The 20,392-nt window shown below is 31.3% G+C and overlaps 1 protein-coding gene across 1 annotated transcript; it reads right to left on the reverse strand.

Annotated features, from left to right (window-relative positions):
* Window positions 1–18,477: 18,477 nt before the first annotated feature.
* Window positions 18,478–20,392, reverse strand: LOC129974749 (uncharacterized protein K02A2.6-like). Its single transcript, XM_056087571.1, has 3 exons — window positions 19,637–20,392; window positions 18,671–19,516; window positions 18,478–18,501 (listed from the first exon to the last, which is right to left on the reverse strand). The coding sequence occupies exons 1-3, from the start codon at window positions 20,390–20,392 to the stop codon at window positions 18,478–18,480; spliced, it is 1,626 nt and encodes a 541-aa protein (XP_055943546.1).

Below are 20,392 nucleotides of genomic sequence, written 5' to 3' on the forward strand. Positions count from 1 at the left end.
TCTTTAAGTAAATATTTAGATTTTTATTTTAAAGTCTTAGCAAAAAATTTTATAATTCAGATTTCAGAATACTAAGAATTTTTAAGCAATTCTTGTTAGATATTTACGAATTATATAAAAGCAAACTTAAAATAATAAGATACTGTAACTGTTCTTAAATGCTGCCCATTACTACGTTGTAATTTTGATAATAAAATAAGTTTGCTCCATATTTTTGGTAATAAAACAACATTAGGAATGTTTTTGTTTTATATTTTTCATATAATTCCAAAATATGGTTCATTTTGTGTTAAGTGTCATGTAGTGAAAAAATTAGAACATAATTAAAATACTGCTTCTTCTTGCCAACCGCTTGAACTAATTTTGCTATAGATATACAAATTAAATGAAATAATATACAACATTTCATCCATCTAGCATATTAGGTTTTTGATTCAATGTGTTTACATGCACATCAACGGAAAACAGATTCACCAGCATTGGAATTTGTCCCTTATTTGTAGATATCTGAAATTGTGGAATTAAGATTCATTTGTTTCGATGGCTTTGTTTCTTGAATTAACGTGTCTGCAGGTTGGAAAATTCCATTTTTTTAAACTAAGGGAAGTCTGAAACAATGGAAATTCAGAGATAGATAGAGAGAAAGACAAAAGATTTTTTTGTGATGAAGAGATAGACGAGAATAATTTTTTTGGTAAAAGAAATTTACCTGAACACATATTTTATAATATGACAATTTTAATATGGTATGTATATGTCTAAAAGTTCGAATTTGTGTACAACATAAATTCAAGATTATTTCATGGAATTGATTCTGCTTACAGAATAAGTAAACAATTTTTATTATTTGTAGTAAAACAAATTTATAATAAGTTCTGAGCTTAAAAACCTAAATCACGTCATCAACGCATTTTTTTTTTGCGTCATTTATTGTTTATTATAAAAAGCAAAATACGAAGATGTGATATCTTACGATCAAGGGTAAGCCCCTTTCCCGAGGCCCGTATGTGTCTTGAGTTCAGTCCCTTTTGCCCTCTTTATCTTCATTGCAGTTATCCGACTTCTTTGATAGCTGTTCATTTTACAGACAATTTGTGGGAAGCTCCTGACCAATGTCCACAGAGGATAGTGGTCCTATAATGGGTGAGATGGCAGTTTAGTTTAGCTTAGTTATATTAACACCCCGTTTTACAGTAACACTAGGGCTATTTTGGACAGACCTCGTAATATTTGAACCGCTGTCAGATAACGAGGATGACACCTGAGCTGGCAACCCCCACTCCACACCAGAGGGAGGACGTTTGGCCCAGATGTTTAACGTGCACCCGACACGCTTACACGACTGTTTTTCGCTGGAATCGTCTGAAGCCGGAGGTTCTGAAGCCGAGACCTTACCACCAAGCCACCGCGGCCTCGGGTCAGATGGCAGATTTACGACCATATCCGTAAAGTTAATGGGCCATGTGGACGGGGCTTTGCTCTTTCTTTCAGTCTATCAGCATTTTATTCCAATCTATATTTACTACTTACTGTAAGTTTTAAAAATAGGCCTTTTTGTTTCTTTTTATTTTCATAAGTAAAAATTATTTTACAAAAATGATCCTAATTATCTTCTTACTAGAAGCAAAATAAATAAATAAATGGTAATTTAATATTACTTAAGTGCATAGCTGTTAAACTTGAATAGATCAGTGTCAGTCTGTCATTCACAATCATTCAACCCTATACCACGCCAGTGAAGTAGAGGCACTCATATCTATCACCAATAAGAGAAACTGGTCATAATTGGCGTGGCGTAGACTGGAAAGTTAGATATCCAGTGCTGATTTCTTAATTATACGTGCAATTTCTCGTGGCAATCTAGATGCAATGGAAACCCATCATGCCATTTAGATTGACCGATCACTGGATGCAGGAAAAGTTCAGGGCCGAGCTAATATTGCTAAGGCTTAACAAGGCATGGATAATATATATATATATATATATATTATCTATTTTGATTTAATCATTATTTAAGTATAGCAAAGCTTAACAAATTGAAATAGGAAAATGTTCAAATGCAAATTTCGTAATTAATGCAGTTTAAAAAGTAACAGAGTATTAGAATTGTATATTTTTTTATTTAGTAAATTATATGTACATATCTCTCACTGATTTGCTGTATGTTATTAATAATTTATGGATTAGAGAATGGAGAAAAAAATATAGTAATCATAAAAAAAACGCGATCTCAGAACCTTCATGCATCTTTATCGATTTTGACTGTCTTCCTATCATAAGCGGATACCCTCTCTCCCTTTCTCTTTTTCCAATTCCTTTCATCAGTCTATCTAAATCAAAATCGGAAAGGTTGTGACGATTGAAATTTGACATGTTGTATTTTTAATACCTAATTCATGGATCTATTTCGAATTTCGGGCAAATAAATCCAATGGAGAGTCACCTTGTTCGCGTATATGAACGCAATAATTAAAAGGAAAAAATAATGAGCGAAACGGAAATGAAATTTTGCATATGATTTTATCATCCGTCGGTATCGAATTTTGAATACAATGCTGTCTGTTTATCCGTTAATGATTAAAAGAAAGTGATATCTCATAAGCTCAATAATTAACATAAATGAAATTTTCCATTGTCTTCGTACCAAAACTGTAGTTCTTCATGAAATTTTAGACCAGAAGGTCAAAAAAGTACAAAAAGTATTTTCAACAAGTTAACTATACGATGCGATTTGACCCAAAGTGCCATATTGTGTAAATATATGAAAAAGTCAAAAGTAGAGCTCATATATTGATTCAGTAAATTACATTTACGTTTATCATTTCTTGAAATATATATTTATCTTTTAAAAATAGATAAGTGACTTCATTTAAAAAAAATCGATTTTTTGGCAAAAATTTTGAATATATTTTTATTCAATAATCTTAATCTCTGAACAGCTTTTTTTTATATATAAAACAATCTTAATTTTGTTTCTGCTTTTATTAATTGGGAAATTAAAATGTTTTTTTTTCATATATTCATAATTTATATTTTAATGCTCTATTTACTTCATTAAATGTTATCTTCTCAAATTTTGAATTTTGATGAAATTTACTTGTTTAAAACCTTATAAATTTAAGTCCAATGCATATTTTTGTTGTTCCGATTTCTTACAATAATTTCTCCATATGCTCTGTAGTTCCAGAATTGCAAAATAAACAATCTGATCATTTAAAGATATCTTACTAGTGCTACCTAATGTGAAAAATTAAAAAAATTCATGTTATTTTTCAATTTTCAAATACTGTCTATTAAATCGTTCGAGAATAGTGTCATATGCAGTTTTAAATTATCTAAAAGATTTTAAATAAATCCTTTAATAAACTTCGGAGCTAGGTTTTTTTTTTTTTTTTTTCTTTTTCTTTATACCTCTTAATGATAAAAAAAAAAGTTGTGTTTCTTCCATTTTTCAAATCACTTTTGATTTCGAATTGACATTCTTTTGTTCTATAGGTGTTTTGCAACCTATTTTATTCAAAAAAAGGTTTTAATTAATAAAATGTTTATAATTTATAAGATTTTGGAAGAAATTCATTCTGATTGTAGTCACACACACATTTTAATTAAGGAATTATTTTTATTATTTTTGTTTATTTTCCCAAAATCTTCTCTTATGGTATCTTCTCTTAAATTTTTAGATTCTACGGCAAATATTCTTAAATTTTTGGATAATTAATTAAATTAAAAATGTAAAGAAAATCTTCAACTTTTTACTGAGTTTCCCACTCAAATAGATAATTTTGTGATGACCCAGCTGCGTGATGATCCGAGAACAATAAATCGGTGGACAAGAGAATGCTCCATCAGTTTCCAATGGTGCCTGATTTTGGATTCGCAATCAAAGATTGTTAATCAAAGATTGTTTTTTGGCTGCTAAATATAGACTATTCATTCTTCAGTGTGTGATCATTCGTAAAAGTAAATCGTCGTAAACTTTGAATGAATGCTTAGTTTGACTGTGATGGTTGTTTTGTTTAGATGAAAGCTAGTCTTTGGATCAGAAGTTAAAAAGAATATTTTTAAGATAGGTGACTAAAAAAATCGGTTTTTTTTTTTTTGTGAAATTATGAAATTTTTTTTATTTAATATTTTTAATGTTTTAACAGATATAGTTATAAAATTGTTAGAATTTGGTTTTTAAGTCTATTTTTTGGGAAAATTACACTGATTTTTTATTTGCGTTTGCATACGTTTTAAATGCAATTTTAAATCTTTAGATGCTATTTTCTTAAATTCTAATCTTTTGATAGAATTTTCTTATGAAAAACGTCGTGAATTAAAATCTAATGCATATCTTTTGTTCAAATTTAATATAATATTTCCCAATTTGTTCTAGAGTCCTTGAAGTAGAGAATAAGTAATCTATTCATTTAGAAATATTTTATAGCTGTTTTAGTGATTCACAATGTGAAAGAAATTGAAAATTTTGTGTTATTTATTATTCGAACCCAAATATTTAAAGAATGGATAGAAATATAACTTATTTTTAAGTTCAAGAACTAGATAACATATTTTCTAAACTACCTGCAAAAAGTGAAACAAATTATTTGACAAAATTTTAAACTATGAAATTTTTGTTTTATACCTCTTTTTATCTAAAAAAAATGTTTTTTTTTTCCAATTTTTTAAAAAATTTTTGTTACATAACTGGTATGTTTTGATTTTATAGATGTTTTTTCAATCTTTTTAACGCAAATATTCAAAAATATAACTATTTTCGAACGTTTTCCAAAATATTCATCCCGAAGGTAGTCACATACTTTAAATCAGCATTCTTAAATTTCCAAAAGTGTTACTTTTGTTGGTTGTATAAAACATTTTCTGGTTGTTGCTTTTATACTCATATGCATATTTTTTTATTGTTATCGGAAAAAAAATCTGACAAATTCTATACAAATTTTAAAAATGAGAAGAAAAAAAAAAAAAGAAAAGAAAAGAAAATGTGTTTAATGATTAATAAGATGAAACTGTGATTACCCCTGCTTCCATCTGTTCGCAATTTTTCTTTGAACAAAATCTTATAGCTTTAAACGAGCAATTCTTTTAAATATAAAAAATTATTTATCTCGTGTATCTTGGAAACGGTTCTAATAATTTGGATCAAATTTTATATTTAGATAAGTGTTTACTTTTTTATTTTATCTATATAGGCGTCTTTCCTGGAAAAAAAAATTACAACTAAATATTTACATGTGGCTATACAAGAGGTGCATATGCGTATCAGCGATGGTACAGTGGTTAGGACTTGGGACTTGGGGGACTTCGGACCCCCAAGTATTTTTCTAATGTCTGATCCCGCGTTTGCAATTCAATGAGATTTCACTTCTCTTATAACTTTAAACGAGCAATTCTTGTATATATGTATATGCATAAGTTTATTTCGTGTATCTCGGGAACGCCTCCAACAATTTGGATCAAATTTTATGTATAGATACGATTTTGCTTTTTAAGTTTATCTACATAAATGCCTTTCCTGGGGGGAAAAAATGCGATTTTTACACACATATAAAAACATTTTTCTTATAATTAACTGTTAGAGCTTTTTTCTTTCTGCTCTCATGCTGACAATGTCATATAGCTCTATCTCGTAATTTTTTGTGGTAATTGCATTGTCGCCTTAGGATGATAATCTACTCGCACCTCAAAATTTTGTGAGATGGCGTGGATGGTTATGAGAAGAGGTAAGATTGAAAAATATTCATGTGTAATCAGTATGAGATTTGTATATAAATATTTTCCCCGAAAAGACACGATTTTACAAAAAAAGTAGGGAAAAAAAAAACTGCAGACCGATCTTGGTCTCCTAAATATTATTATTAAAAGAAGAACTATTTAAACTTTTTTTTTATTTCTTTCATATATACAAATAACAAGTAAAATATTAATTAGTCTGAAAACACAGTTTTGGAATTATATCTGTGATCACGATACTTCAAAAATATTTTGAATTATAGCGACTAGATCAATCAAATTAATAAGTAATTGTAACTAAATCAGTCAAATTTAATAAGCAATTTTTGCTTCAAATTTGTCGATTTATATCAAATTCTAAACTGCATTCATTTATATTAAATATTCACCTTATCTTTGTCTATCCGAGTGAGCGAGAATGGGATAAATTAATTCAAAGTGCATAAAATTTACCACACAGAATTTAAAGAATTGTATCGAATTCTAAGTTAAATTTTGACCATCTTTAAATTTGCAGATTCCCAGGTATAAACGCAATAATCCAAAAATAGAACAATTTAGAATAAATGAAATATGGTATTCTATCTTGTCACTAAAACTGTAGAATTTTTGTTTCAGTTGGTCTATAAAAAAGTGTTCAAAATGCACAATAGGATTTCCTCACCACGTTACAAAGTCCAAACGTCCACAAGCGTTGAAAATAAAAATCTGAGTATTATATGGCCATCACAACCTTGATCTAGGTCTACATAATTTATGCCTGGAGAGAAAAGGTATAATATTTTAGTTAGAGACTATGTCGAAAAGTTTCGGGGGGATTACTCCCCCCTCCCACCTGGTTTTATTGCTTAAATGAACGTTTTGATTGGATGCAAATTTCATAAAAGTTAGTATGATGCATAATAAAATGATGATACCATGTACAATGTATGATAGAATAATAAAAACTATCACTATCTGCAAATCAAATCATACCGACAGTTTTTAATCCTTTGCCACCATTATGTGTGTTAGCCTTGCAAAGAAAAAAAATCAAAATTAGCGCAGAATTTTAATTCGACTTTTCACGTGCACTTTCTCTGCGTGGAATGTTTTTGGCTTAATCTCATTGTCTAGTAAATTATTATCTGCCTTTCTATGGATTTTATCACAAATGTGTTGCATTTCCACAATTCTAGTTCAAAGAACACAAACCAAATTTCACTCATCTAGCTCTTCTCATTTACAAAATTATAGTGTTCGCATGTACAAGAATAGACAAACATGGTACTTTTTGATTTCCTCCATTTATAATTTATTACAGATCTGCAAATGGTGATTTGCAATGCAAACAATACACCAAATTTCATTTATCTAGCTACTTGCGTTTTTGAATAATCATATTCACATCGGATCGGACGAACAAACTTTCCTATGAGTCGTTTCATCCAAAATTTGATCCAAATATATAATATATCTTAAAACCAGATACCAACTTTCTTTCATCTAGCGTATACTATTTTTAAATTATTATGTTCATAGATATATCTAATTATGTGCATAAACATTTTTGAGTACTAAGAGGTCTAAATCTTAAAAGATTTATCAAAATTACTTATGATAACGAAATTTTTTCTTAGGATACTTAGTATCCAAGAAAGTAACCATTGGTAATGGTTTCAGCGAATCTTTCTCGCATGCTTTCAAAGTGTTATTTTCCATCCCCAACTCCACGAGTTCTCAGATTTTTATTTTTAGGGTTATATACATGAAAGTTATGTGCTTTGACGGATAGCAAAGAAAATGAATTTGCATTTTGCTTATTTTCGACCGATGAAAAGCCAAATGTAAGACGTAACTACAATTTGAGTTCCAAGATCACATACAAATTTCATTTAAGTCTTTTGCTTTTGACCGATCGCATTTTTAAACATGCGAAAGTGAAGATTGTTAGGTGGTCAATTCCTTTATACATTTGGTTCAAAATTAGATAAGAATCTACATTTTGAATACAAAATTTATGTACCAAATTGTATCCGTCTAGCCTTTTATACTTTGTATTGTCTTGTTGCTTATACACAGATAGTCCAATTCACAGATTTCCACAGAATGGATTCTGTCCAAAAATTATCTACAAATAGATCTTTGAAGATATCTAAAAATTTAATGTTGAACCCGCATATCAAATTCCACTCATTTAGCTCATTTTGGGTTAAATATAATTTTTGAATTATCATGTTTATGGACAAACAAGCATAGTTACAAAATTTTATTTTTCGAATTCAGGTAGGTGTGAAAGGTGGAGATAGATCAAAATCCCAATTTCGAATTTTTTAAAAATACCAATATTTTCTCTGCCAATTTTGTACTCGAAAAAGTAACCAGCGGGAGTGGTCTGTCCAAAATTTTCTCACATACTCTCCGATAAACTTGTCATACTAGAGAAAGCCTTACATGGCATTGGCGAACAATAGTTACGAAATATTAACCATTGGCGTGAATTTAGCATTTTTACTGAATCTGTTGTATGATCCTTGGCAGGTTTCTTTTGGCGAGTAATCCTTGGTATACGGTTAACAGTATGCTAAATTCGAGTTTGTGTTTTAGACACGTTTTCCCCAAACGATTGAAACAAAAATTATCTACAAATAGATCTTTGAAGATATCTAAAAATTTAATGTTGAACCCTCATATCAAATTCCACTCATTTAGCTCATTTTGGGTTAAATATAATTTTTGAATTATCATGTTTATGGACAAACAAGCATAGTTACAAAATTTTATTTTTCGGATTCAGGTAGGTGTGAAAGGTGGAGATAGATCAAAATCACAATTTCGAATTTTTTAAAAATACCAATATTTTCTCTGCCAATTTTGTACTCGAAAAAGTAACCAGCGGGAGTGGTCTGTCCAAAATTTTCTCACATACTCTCCGATAAACTTGTCATACTAGAGAAAGCCTTACATGGCATTGGCGAACAATAGTTACGAAATATTAACCATTGGCGTGAATTTAGCATTTTTACTGAATCTGTTGTATGATCCTTGGCAGGTTTCTTTTGGCGAGTAATCCTTGGTATACGGTTAACAGTATGCTAAATTCGAGTTTGTGTTTTAGACACGTTTTCCCCAAACGATTGAAACAAAAACTTGGCCCAAAACTATACTTATAGTCACTAAAGTATACAGATCACAATAAAAAGTCACAATTTTGTTTCACAATAGTCACAATACAGTTTAAAAAGACACAAATTTGACATTTTTAAATCATTACGTTTTTGAGTTAGCGCGTTTACATGCTTCTGAAATTACAGACCGTGAGACAGTCAATCCCTTTTTGGATTTACCTCAAAATTCTGTTAAACTATACATACTAAATCTATGTGGTGTATACTATACATCTAAATCTATGTACTATACGGTGTTTAAACTATACATACTAAATCTATATCCAGAATCTGATGTATCTAGCTCTCTTCGTTTTTCAAGTTATCGTGTTAACGTATAGTCGAACAGACAGACTTCCTCTAAAAAGATTTTACTTAAAATGTAATAGAAATCTGCAAATTTAGAGTAGCCCTTATAAAAAATTTCCACCATTTAGTTCAAAGCATTTTTGAATTTTTTTTTTGTCATAGACAGACAGATAGACGGACATTTTCCAAAAATGTTTTTCTCGAATTCAGGGATGTATAAAACGAGGAAAGGCCCGCGATGGCCTAATGGTAAGATCTCGGCTTCGGAAGACTTCGGGTTTCAGGTTCAAGACCCGATTTCACGGAAGAACCGTCGTGTAAGAGGGTCTGGTGCGCGTTAAACCAGTCGGGGTCGAACGTCCTCCCGCATGTGATGTGGAAGTTTAGAGAGAGGGATGCCAGCTCTGGTATCGTCCTCGTCATTCGACCACGATTTAAAATTACGAGGTCCGTAAAAAATATTCGAATTTTTGGAAGATTACCATACTTTCTCTATACTGCGTATGTGAGAAAATAAAAATTTATAATTATAGGATGAAAGTATTCTATCAGGCATAAAATGAAATTTAAAAAAGTATTATTTCTTCCCAAATAATTATAAGGTGCACATTATTTGACAAGGAGATGCTCTTACTTACGTAAAAACCATAAAGAGAAAGGAGAAGAAAAAATCACTTTTGAATTCCTTCCTAAAACATTAATTTCTCTCTCCCCAACTTCCAAACGATAGAAATACAAATAACATTTCGAAACATAATCAACAGTTGGCTTGATTTGATTCGGAAGTGGGGTTAAAGAATTCCGTGAAAGGGCTAATTTTTCTGCGCGTCAGTATGTAGCTCACGGAAGAGTGCAATCGAAAAGAGAGAGGGGGGGGGAGCCGCCTATTAAGGAGCGCAGGGTTCAAATCACGTGGAAAGCGACCGTTACCGGCGATTGTTTGGATTGAGTGGGCAGGGGCCTGACCTCCGCCCGCACGGACACCCGCCATGGGAACGCACGCCGACAGAGGTTCACAGCCGACGCTCCAACACGCGCTCCGCCGGAACAACACACGCGGCACGAACACAAGCAGAACGGAGAGGTTCGCCAAATTGGCGCATTATCGCCCAGATTTTGTAGATAGATGAGCCGAAGATATTACTGATCACTTAAATGCCGCATAAAGATGAGAATTTGATAGGATTGGAGAAAAAATAAATGTGGTTTTGAGAAGCAGTTTAATTACATTTGACTGTTTAATTACATTTGAATTAATTACATTTGATAGTGTAATTACATTTGATTTACAAGTGATTCAGGTTTATTATATGACTTATTTCATTGCTATTATATCTTTCATTCTTTACCTTGCTTATAACGCTAGTTGCATATAATTTTATTTAAAACAATTTGTATGATGCTGATTTCAAAATAGAGAAAGAAAAATAGAATTTCTGTCATATTTCATTTTTTTGGCTGATATGCGAGCTATATGAAGTGTAATCGTCAAAATATTCGGTTTTGTGATATTGCCGGATCTTTACGTTCCAGATCCCGCCAAAGCCGAAAAGGACCTTTTTGGAATGTCTGTCAGTCTGTTTGTAAACATGATAACTCAGAAATGCTTAGAGATAGATGAATGCCATTTAATTTGTTGTCTTTATATTACATTTGTAAATTTCTATAAAATATTCAACCGAATCTATTCATAGAAGGTTTGTCTGAGAACAAATGAGCGTGATAACTTCAACTTGTAAAGAGCTAAATGCGTAACATTTAGTATATAATTAGAGTATCTGAAATGTAGATCCATAACAATTTTCACCTCAATCTGTCAATGGATTGTTTGTCTGTCTGTCTATTCCTTAGCTTTCATGTAAATACGATAAAAACACAACAACATAGTCAAATGAAATTCAGTATATGAACTTGTTAATAAAACTGTAGCTTGGGTAAATTTTGATTTCAGTTTGTCGAAAATAAGGCATCCAACATGCATACTTGAGTTCTTTTCACCACAAAACGTTCATCAGGGCCAAAATGTTTAACATACAAAGTAAGAATTGACTTAAAAATCTCACAATTTACAGGATCCTAACACCTAATTATTTTTTTTACGGAAAATTATTTAATTTTGGGCTTTTATTAACATTAAGTATAATGTTAACGAAAACATAAAATTAATTAGAAAATTACAGTAATAATATTAACATTATACTTAATGTTAACATTATTCTTGTATTATTATTACTTATCACTTGCAAGTTTTATGATATTTCAAAATTCTAAGAAATGTAGTGTTATGTTATTTGAAAAAAAAAAATATCCGCGCCTAGCCTATTATTAAATATCATTTATTTTGTGTTGAAAAAATTTTGTCTTGTTTTTAAAACTATTTTGCTAAAAACTACTTTTAAATTTCAGTTATGCATTTTTCTTATATGCGAAGTACTGACACATTTTAGAAAGTAATTGCCAATTCTTTTTGTCAAAGTTTGGTTCTTAAAACTACTTAAATAAATATTAAAATAAAATCAATAAAAAAAATTTGGTGTTGAAAGTTTTTAGAGGAAAAGAGACCCAGAGATTTTCATTACCTAACAGTCCCTTAGATGGTTCAATATTGCTTCCTGACGCATATGTGCAGGACTCTGAAAAAAGAAAAATCTGAATATTCCAGGTGTTCAGGATCTTTCCTAAGGTCCGCAATTTTTATGCGTGGCAGATATCGTAGGGATATGCGAGAAAGTTTCGGAGAGAATAATCTCGGTGATTGTTTTCACAAAAGGATAAAATCTGTTTATGATCAGAAAGAGATGCGTAGATTCCATGGTACTGATAATTAATATAAATCAATTGTCAGAACAGTTAATTACATTTTTTCTTCTTATTTTTCATTAAAAGATGACCAACGTTCATGATGACAAAATGATAGTCTTAAACGATCGGATCGTTATATTTTAGGACAAAAAATAAATAAATAAGAGAAAACCTACAAGTTCATTTTTCAACCATCAACAGGCATTTTCAAATGTTAGAATTTTTAAAAAGCTCTATATTTGAATTCCACATTGATTAAAAGAACATTGATTCAAGAAACAATACATTAAATATGTTGTTTACACTATAAATGTATTGAAAGTGATTCATTTTTGTAATAAAACTAAACCTTTACTTTACTTACTTATATAATTTGAAAAGTTTCAGAAAGAAATACTAATTCCAATTTTCAAAGGAGGATTATGTCATTAGCTGGTGGAATTGCAAAACATCATGATTTTTTTAATTGCTTTCAATGTGTATTATTAAAATCTTAAAACAAAATAATAATAATTAAATAATAAGTCCTGAAATGTTGAATCTGTCAGAACATTTTTCTTTTTTCAATGACAACGGAATATCATGCATGTCTTTAGTAACCAGTAAAAAAATTATTGGAATTAGGTTGATAAGTGATGATACAGTCATTACCAAATCCGATTTTTATGCCATAAAATAATCATTTATTGATGTCCCCACAAAACTATTTGAACGGTAAAAGTTATAGTTATAATGGTGATATGAGATCGTATTTAATTCAGGTTTTTGTTGTTATCGTCGCTAAGGGCCAGAAGTTCTATGAATACGGATAATGAAATTGTAAAAAAATTAATCAACTGTTATTGAACAAAATAAAAGACATATCATTGATAATATTGTAATGTCTTTATCTAGACATCAAATAACGAAGCAGAATTTCAAGACAATCCTTTATTTTATAGCTCTATATATACAAAAGAACAACTTGTTCTAATCTTTGTTAAATAAATAGTTATTTACACTTGTAGTAGGAGATACAACAGTCGAAGTCGAAGGATTTCTTGAAACTTAGTTCTCCATCAATACGGAGAACCAACACCACAGGGAACTCAGAGGTTGTTAGTCAACAAGACCACTCCCGTGGTAGTTCTCCGGACTCCGAATTCGTGGCCGTAGTCCAACAGTTTCCTGCAATTCGTTTCTTCTCTTCTCGTTTCTCTCTTCTTTTGTTTACATTTGAAGTTATAATTTTTGAGTCATTTTCTTTCTTCTTATTATATGTTAAAAGAGGAAATACTGGTGTGCTGATGGATGCATGCTTTAATGCGAAACACAAGAGTGACTGTCATGATAAAATGTTTTCTTATTTTCCTTTCAACAATCCTGGCTAGGGTTGGTACCTTTGGTATAGATTTTTTTAAGCCTTCGAAGTCGGTGATATGCTCCGATCATTTTGAAGAATTCATTCAGTGTGTGTTCATTTATTAAATCTTAAATGGAATTCCAGTAATCGCAAATGTTTCAGTAATTTTTTAGAAAAATTCTTCGAAAAAAAATTTGGTAAGCGATTTGCCAACAAAAACAATCAAACAAAATCGTGTGAGCATTTCTAATTCACTTTATTAACATTTGATAAATTTCTGATAATTTTGAATATGCTTAGAAGGTTTTAAAATGTTTACATGAATATTACATTGCATTTTCTAAAAACTCTTATCTAAATTTAATTAAAGTAAGTAAACAAACTCCTGCTGCAAAAATAACAACTGCTATAATGCTAAACTTAGGTGGAAGTGAATAAATTTCTTAAAGATTTATTTAATAAGTGAAATCTTTGCTAACTACTGAAAATTGAATTTTATATTGACTGTTATAATATATATATATAATTATATATAATTGATGTATTTTATTAAAAGTGCTCTTAATTTGATAAATTGAATGCTATACATAAGAAATATATATATAAGTTTTGAAAACACATGTCATTTAATTAAGTATATAAATTAGTTAAGTATAAAAACCATTAATTAACATCAAATAATTTTTGCATTTGATTTTTAGTTTTTGGCATTATAACAAAATGCATTATGAGGTTTTACTTTTTTATTATGAACCTTAAAGTTTTCTTTTAGTAATTCATGTTATTCAGTTATTGCTGGGTAATCATGTCTAAGAACAAAAGAGCATAATGGATGCTCCAGAAAGCATTATTACTAGTTTTCTAATTACATTTGCAGATTTGTGATGGATTCAAAGTGAATTTATATCAAACAACTTTTCTATTGTTAAAAATGAAATGTCAATAGTTTATTGTATTAAACTGTTATCATAATATCATGTCATACCATTGTGCACCTCAATGTTTTCTGTTTTAATAAATACAGATCTTTTCATTGAAAATCAATTTCCATATCAGCATTTATTATATAATTTTTATTCCCAACTTCATTGCTACATCCATGTTTCACTTTTTTTTCTTCTATTTTTTTAACATATCAATTTTGAATTATAAAATTCTGTAAAAGCATAAGTGTTTCTTCTAACTCATCTTTATATCCTATTTAACTTTCTCTCTCTCTATATATATATATTTATCATGACCTTATTCTTGTTTATTAAATTTACTGTATTGTATGTTTTATTTTATGATATTCATTCAATGTAATTTTTATTAATGTAACTTTAACATTTTTTAAAAAAAACTTCATAAATGTTCTGCTTTAAAAGTATATTGTTCAGCATAATGTTTTTATTCGTGATAAAAAAAAAAGCTATTGTTTAGTATTTAGAATGTTTCTGTTGAATAAAAATGATTTCATCATTTACATTGACATTCTTGTCATACTGTGTTTATATTTTTTCTAAGTGTCTAGAAAAATAAATGTTGATAAATAGTTTTTTGAATTAGTGAGTACATTGAAACATCCATTTGATCATATTTTTTCAAATAATTATCATATATATATATATATATATATATATATATATATATTTTAATGTGTAAATAAAAAAATAGGAAACTGTAATTTTTTTTTTTTTTTTTTTAATGATCTTTACAAATTAAAATGAAATAACTGATTCATAAGTTGCATAGATTTAAAAAATGGTATCTATACCTTTTATATTTCATAATTTGAAATTGTAAACATAATTTATTCAATATATACTAATTTTAATTTCATGTTCTTTCCTCTGAGAAAACTGAAAACATCAAAGTCTCAATATTAATAAAAATCATTAAATAAGAAAAAATGTAATAATTTTATTAACAAGCTTTAAAATATTAACTTATCTAAGAGTAATAATTTATTTTTAAAAAGAACTATATTTATAAGATTCAACATTCAATAATATTTAAATATGTAAAAAAAGAACATATGTAATTTTTCAAAAACACTGTCATAGTCATTTGTCAAAATTTATCCTTTGGATAAAAAAAGGGGGGGGGGAGAATGAAGCAGCACCAAACGAATTAAAAAGCGACGTTAATTAATTATGCAAAAACATTAACTCCATTGAAAATACAAATTACAATTTTCATGTAAGTAATAAAATTATATAACTACGAAAATTTGGAGAAAATAATTCAAAATAATATCTTAAAAAACATCAGAAGTTTTTAATAATTGATCGGCTAGCGTAACATTTACTAAACAATGGTTTCATCAACGTTATCGACAGACATCCCGACATGCGCAGAACGGTTGAAAATTGAACAGAAACGGTTTGTTTGGTAACTGACACATGACCGTGAATTAACCCCATTAAAGTTTAAGTTTGAAAACGATATAAAAAAAAAAGAACCACTGATGAGAATGAGGTCAAATTTGAACGGCATGTTATTGAAGAAGGCGGAAAGCATATGGCAGAAGAAAGAATTTAGTTTCAAATTTTAGCAACAGATAACTCTATAAGCGGCAGAAGATGTAAATTAAAATACCTGTCATGCGCACGACACATTTCAGTGTTATAAAACCGCCAGTTACACGGCTGTTCCTCATTTCGCGTCTCAGACGTTCGCCAAGGGTGTCTCATTGCAGAACCGCTGTCTGCTGGTAAAGCTGTATTACAAGAACGATGTTTGTGCAAGAGCAGCTCTGCAAAAGTTCAGGACATTGAAGCGTATAAAAGACGTTGGTCCAATGAGTGTCGTGGGTCTGAAGAAAATGATGCACAAATTCGAAACGACAGGTTCGTTTTATGTGCAATCTGGTAGAGGGAGAAAACGAGTGCATTCGACGGTAGTTGAAGAAGTGGTCACAGCATTACAAGAGGGGTCGGCCGGTGGTGTGTAACCTTGCTGTCGGCGCTGCCGAGCTTTTTTTTAATTCTTATTTCTCATCAGAAAAATTAATAAGGCAAAGACTGCCCTTTTAGTAAATAAATGTAAACGAAAATAATTGGCATGACACCATATTTAAATTTTTTTGACAACATTTAATTGACGTAGGACGAAACATAACATATAAGAACACTATTACAAAATTTAGTACGTTAACATCATAGAACTTTCGAACATCCATCTCTCTTCTCTCTCGGCACCGTCTCTCCCGCCGTCCTTCTTCTCCACACTCTTCCCTTCTGTTCGTTTTCTGGTTCTAATCATCCGCAGCGCCCTCACACGCCGCCCCTAAGAGAAAAACTGCTCTTCAAACCGCAAAAGTTTTTCTCTGATTCCTTTGGACAAAGTTAATAACATATAAGGTAAAATAACTAAACGAAATAAGAACATCTCATCCACGTATTGAAATAACAATAAAAGCTCCGAATATATATATATATGAAAAATAATTAAACGAAATATGAACATAGCATACATATATTAAATAAAAATGAATACATATATTGAAAATAATTAAACACAATAAGAATATAGCGTACATATGTTGAAATAAAAACTGAACAAAACATACATTAACACAATGGATATTGAGAACTAATTTTAACAAGAAAAAGAACTAATGTTTAGTTTGTAGACGAGATAAAGCATCAGCGTCTTTGTTTAAGATTCCAGGACGATGAGTAATTTTGTAACTCCATCGTTGCAAAGCCAATGCCCACCTAGTTAATTTAGGGCTTTTTGGAGTTTTTTCAATTAAGTATTTTAATGGATTATGATCAGTTACGATTTCTACCGTAGTTCCATGCAACCATTTATCAAATTTTTTAAATCCAAACAAAATAGCATAAGCTTCCTTTTCAATGGTTGACCAATTTTTTTGAGTTTTGTTAAATTTTTGGCTTACAAATGCGATGGGTTTATAATTTCCCTTTCCATCTTTTTGGGTTAGACAACAACCAACTGCATAGTCAGAAGCGTCTGAGTGAATTTCGAAAGGTTTACCAAAATCAGGGGCATTTAACGCTGTCGCCTCACATAAAGCTTTCTTCAATCTAAAAAACGATTCTTCTTCGCGTTTTCCCCAATTTACATCTCCTGATTTTTTCCCTTTGGTTAGTTCAGTTAGAGGGGTTGCAATTTCCGCATAATTAGGAATATATGATCGATAAAACCCCATTAGTCCTAACACAGATCTTACTTCCTTTTTCGTCTTTGGCCTTTCTAGTCGTTTTATTGTCGCAATGTTTTCCTCGTCTGGTGCATGCTTACCTCCTCCTATCTTATGGCCTAAAAATTGTAGTTCTCGGGCCGCGAAAGTGTATTTTTTAAATTTTAAAGAAAACCCTGTCTTTTCTAATTCCTGCAATACCTTTCTCAGATGAATTAAATGTTCGCTCCATGTTTTGGAGTACACTATTATATCGTCAATGTAAGCTTGAGCATAACTAGAATGGTTTCGAAGAACACTATTCATTATTTTTTGGAATGTACCCGATGCTCCCGACAGACCAAAAGGCATAACCTTCCACTGATATACTCCGTTATGAGTGGAAAAAGCTGTTAAAATTTTGTTCTCATCATTCATTTTAATTTGGTAATATCCTTTTAGCAAATCTAGACAAGATAACCATTGAGCCATCCCCGCAGTAAAAACTAATTCTTGTGTATCTTTCATGGGGTAATTAGGAACTTTTGTTACAGCATTAAGGGCTCTATAGTCAATACACATTCGAATGGATGCGTCCTTCTTTGCCACACATACTATAGGATATGTAATGTCTGCATTCGAAGGTTCAATCAAGTGTAAGTCCAACAGTTCTTTCACTTGTCTGTCCACCTCTGCTCTATAAGACATTGGAACACTGTAGGAATGCGGTTTCCGTCTAGTAATATTGGGCAAAAGTTCAATCACGTGCTCCCCGATTGCAACTGGTTGCACTGGTCTTTTGAATAAGGGTTCAAATTCTTTTAATAATGTCTCCAATTCTGTTTGCTGCGTAGTTGATAAGTCAGGTGAGGCTACGGATTTTACTTCCTGCCAAAAGGAGTCTTCTTTTAATGGAGTATTTTCGATGTCACCAAATTCTTCTTCCCCTTCAAATATGACGTTCACACTTCCGGAGCTAGCTATAAATTCTCTCATTTTATTTTAATGCACATGCCTCAGACTACCATCAGGCATCTCCACTAAAAATGAATGTTCATTCTTTCGTGATTCGATGGTACATGGACCTTGCCATCTAGCTAAAAGCTTGTTTCTAGAATCAGGTAATAGAACAATTACCTTGTCTCCTGGATTAAAGACTTTCTTCGTAGATCTCAAATTGTAATAACGAGCCATTCTTTCTTGCTGTACTGTTGAAATCAATTTTGCTTTCTCAGCTGCGTCTTCTAGCTGCTTCTTAAGCTTTTCCATGTAAAGAGGTACTGGAGTAGTATCCAACTGCAAACCCTCTTCATCTGCCACCCAAGTGTTCCTCAGAATAGATAAGGGTCCTTCTGGTTTTCGTCCATATAACAACTGAAAAGGTGCTACGCCGGTCGTGCTGTTGGGGACTTCTCGATAGGCCCACAAAATGAATGGTATTTTTGTATGCCATGTACGTGGCTCTTCCAAAATGACATGATGTAGCATGTGATTTAACGTCTGATTAAATCTTTCTACCAGCCCATTCGACTCTGGATGCAATGGTGTCGAAACTCTTGGGCTGGATCCCATTCTTTTTTCAAACTCTTGTGTCAAACTAGCATTGAAATTAGTCCCATTGCATGCTATTATATTAGGCACACCTGTCCGCATGAAGATGGTTAACAGTGCTTCACATGTAGCTTTGGCAGTTAAACTGGTCAGTGGTACTGCCTCAGCCCATCTCGTGTGTTGGTCAACTAGACATAATATATATCTGTGACCTTTTGCACTCAGCGGATCTATAGGTCCAATGATGTCGATGTTTACCACTTGGAACGGCAATTCTGGTCTTGCCATGGGAGTAATTGGTACTCTGTCCTTTTGATTTATTCGCCTTGTCAACTGACAATCTTTGCATTGTTGACAAAAAGCTCTGACATCTTTGGATATTCCATGCCAGTAAAAAGAATACCTTATTCTTTCAGCAGTTTTTCTTGCGCCCATGTGACCTCCAAATACCGAACAGTGAGCTAAATTTAGAACTTCAAGTCTACGCTTCTTAGGCAAAACTAGCTGAGCAACGGACTCCCCTAAAACTTTTTCTTTGTGAAACAAAAATTTATTATGGAAATAATATCCTCCGGACTTTTCATTTGCACATTTTCTAGCATATTCCAAATCTGGACAATCCACTTGATCTTTAAGAAATTCGTCCGACCTTGATAGTTCTTTAGCATTCTTTTCTGAATTTTCCACAGATAATGCCCTTATTTCTTCACTTCCCAAGACTGGGTTGTCATCACTTGTTTCATTGACGATTTCTCTATCTTGAATTGTCTTCAGTTCTGTGTCCTTTTCGGAAATATCAACGAAATAATTTTCTTGAACACCCTGCAACTTGTCCCTTATTTCTGGGGGCAACAGTACATCATCCACCAGAGTAGGAGCAACTGCACACAGCACTTCTTGGTGAATCATGTTCCCGTCTTTGCCAACGATGACACCCATTGGAATATTGACAAGAGAACATTTCTCTGCTGGACCAAAAATGCCTTTTATATAAATTGAAGCCTTATCTTCAACAGGAAAATCAGTCAATATATCTCTTCTGACTACGGTTATTTCAGTACCAGAATCAATTAAAGCTGTTGCAGGCTTTCCATTCACACTCATACGTATCTTTTCTAGATTACAAAGACCTTTATCAAGAGCAGGTCGTCTGTGAGACATCACTTTAGCCACTACTGCAGTTTCCTTAGTTACCGGTTCTGGGTCCACGACAGTTCTGTGAACATTTGCCTTTCTTCTACTATCTTGATCTGAGTTCGTCTTTAAAAGTTTGGGACAGAACTTCTTTACGTGACCATCCACTCCACAGAAATAGCAGGTAAACTTTGGACGGTTTTTCGGTTCGTATCTATTCCGTGTGAAACCTTTATCTTGCTTCAT

The sequence above is a fragment of the Argiope bruennichi genome, chromosome 1, assembly GCF_947563725.1.
Source record: "Argiope bruennichi chromosome 1, qqArgBrue1.1, whole genome shotgun sequence".
Taxonomy (NCBI): domain Eukaryota; kingdom Metazoa; phylum Arthropoda; class Arachnida; order Araneae; family Araneidae; genus Argiope; species Argiope bruennichi.

Bases quoted from the DNA above. Each gene is read 5' to 3' on its own strand.
- LOC129974749 (XM_056087571.1), bottom strand. From the start codon at position 20,392: ATGAAGCAAGATAAAGGTTTCACACGGAATAGATACGAACCGAAAAAC. The intron at 19,517-19,636 runs GTGGATTGTCCA...TCCGTTGCTCAG, and splicing joins ACGAATTTCTTAAAGATCAA to CTAGTTTTGCCTAAGAAGCG. The intron at 18,502-18,670 runs GTACAGCAAGAA...ATTCATTTTTAG, and splicing joins AAGCAAAATTGATTTCAACA to TGGAGATGCCTGATGGTAGT.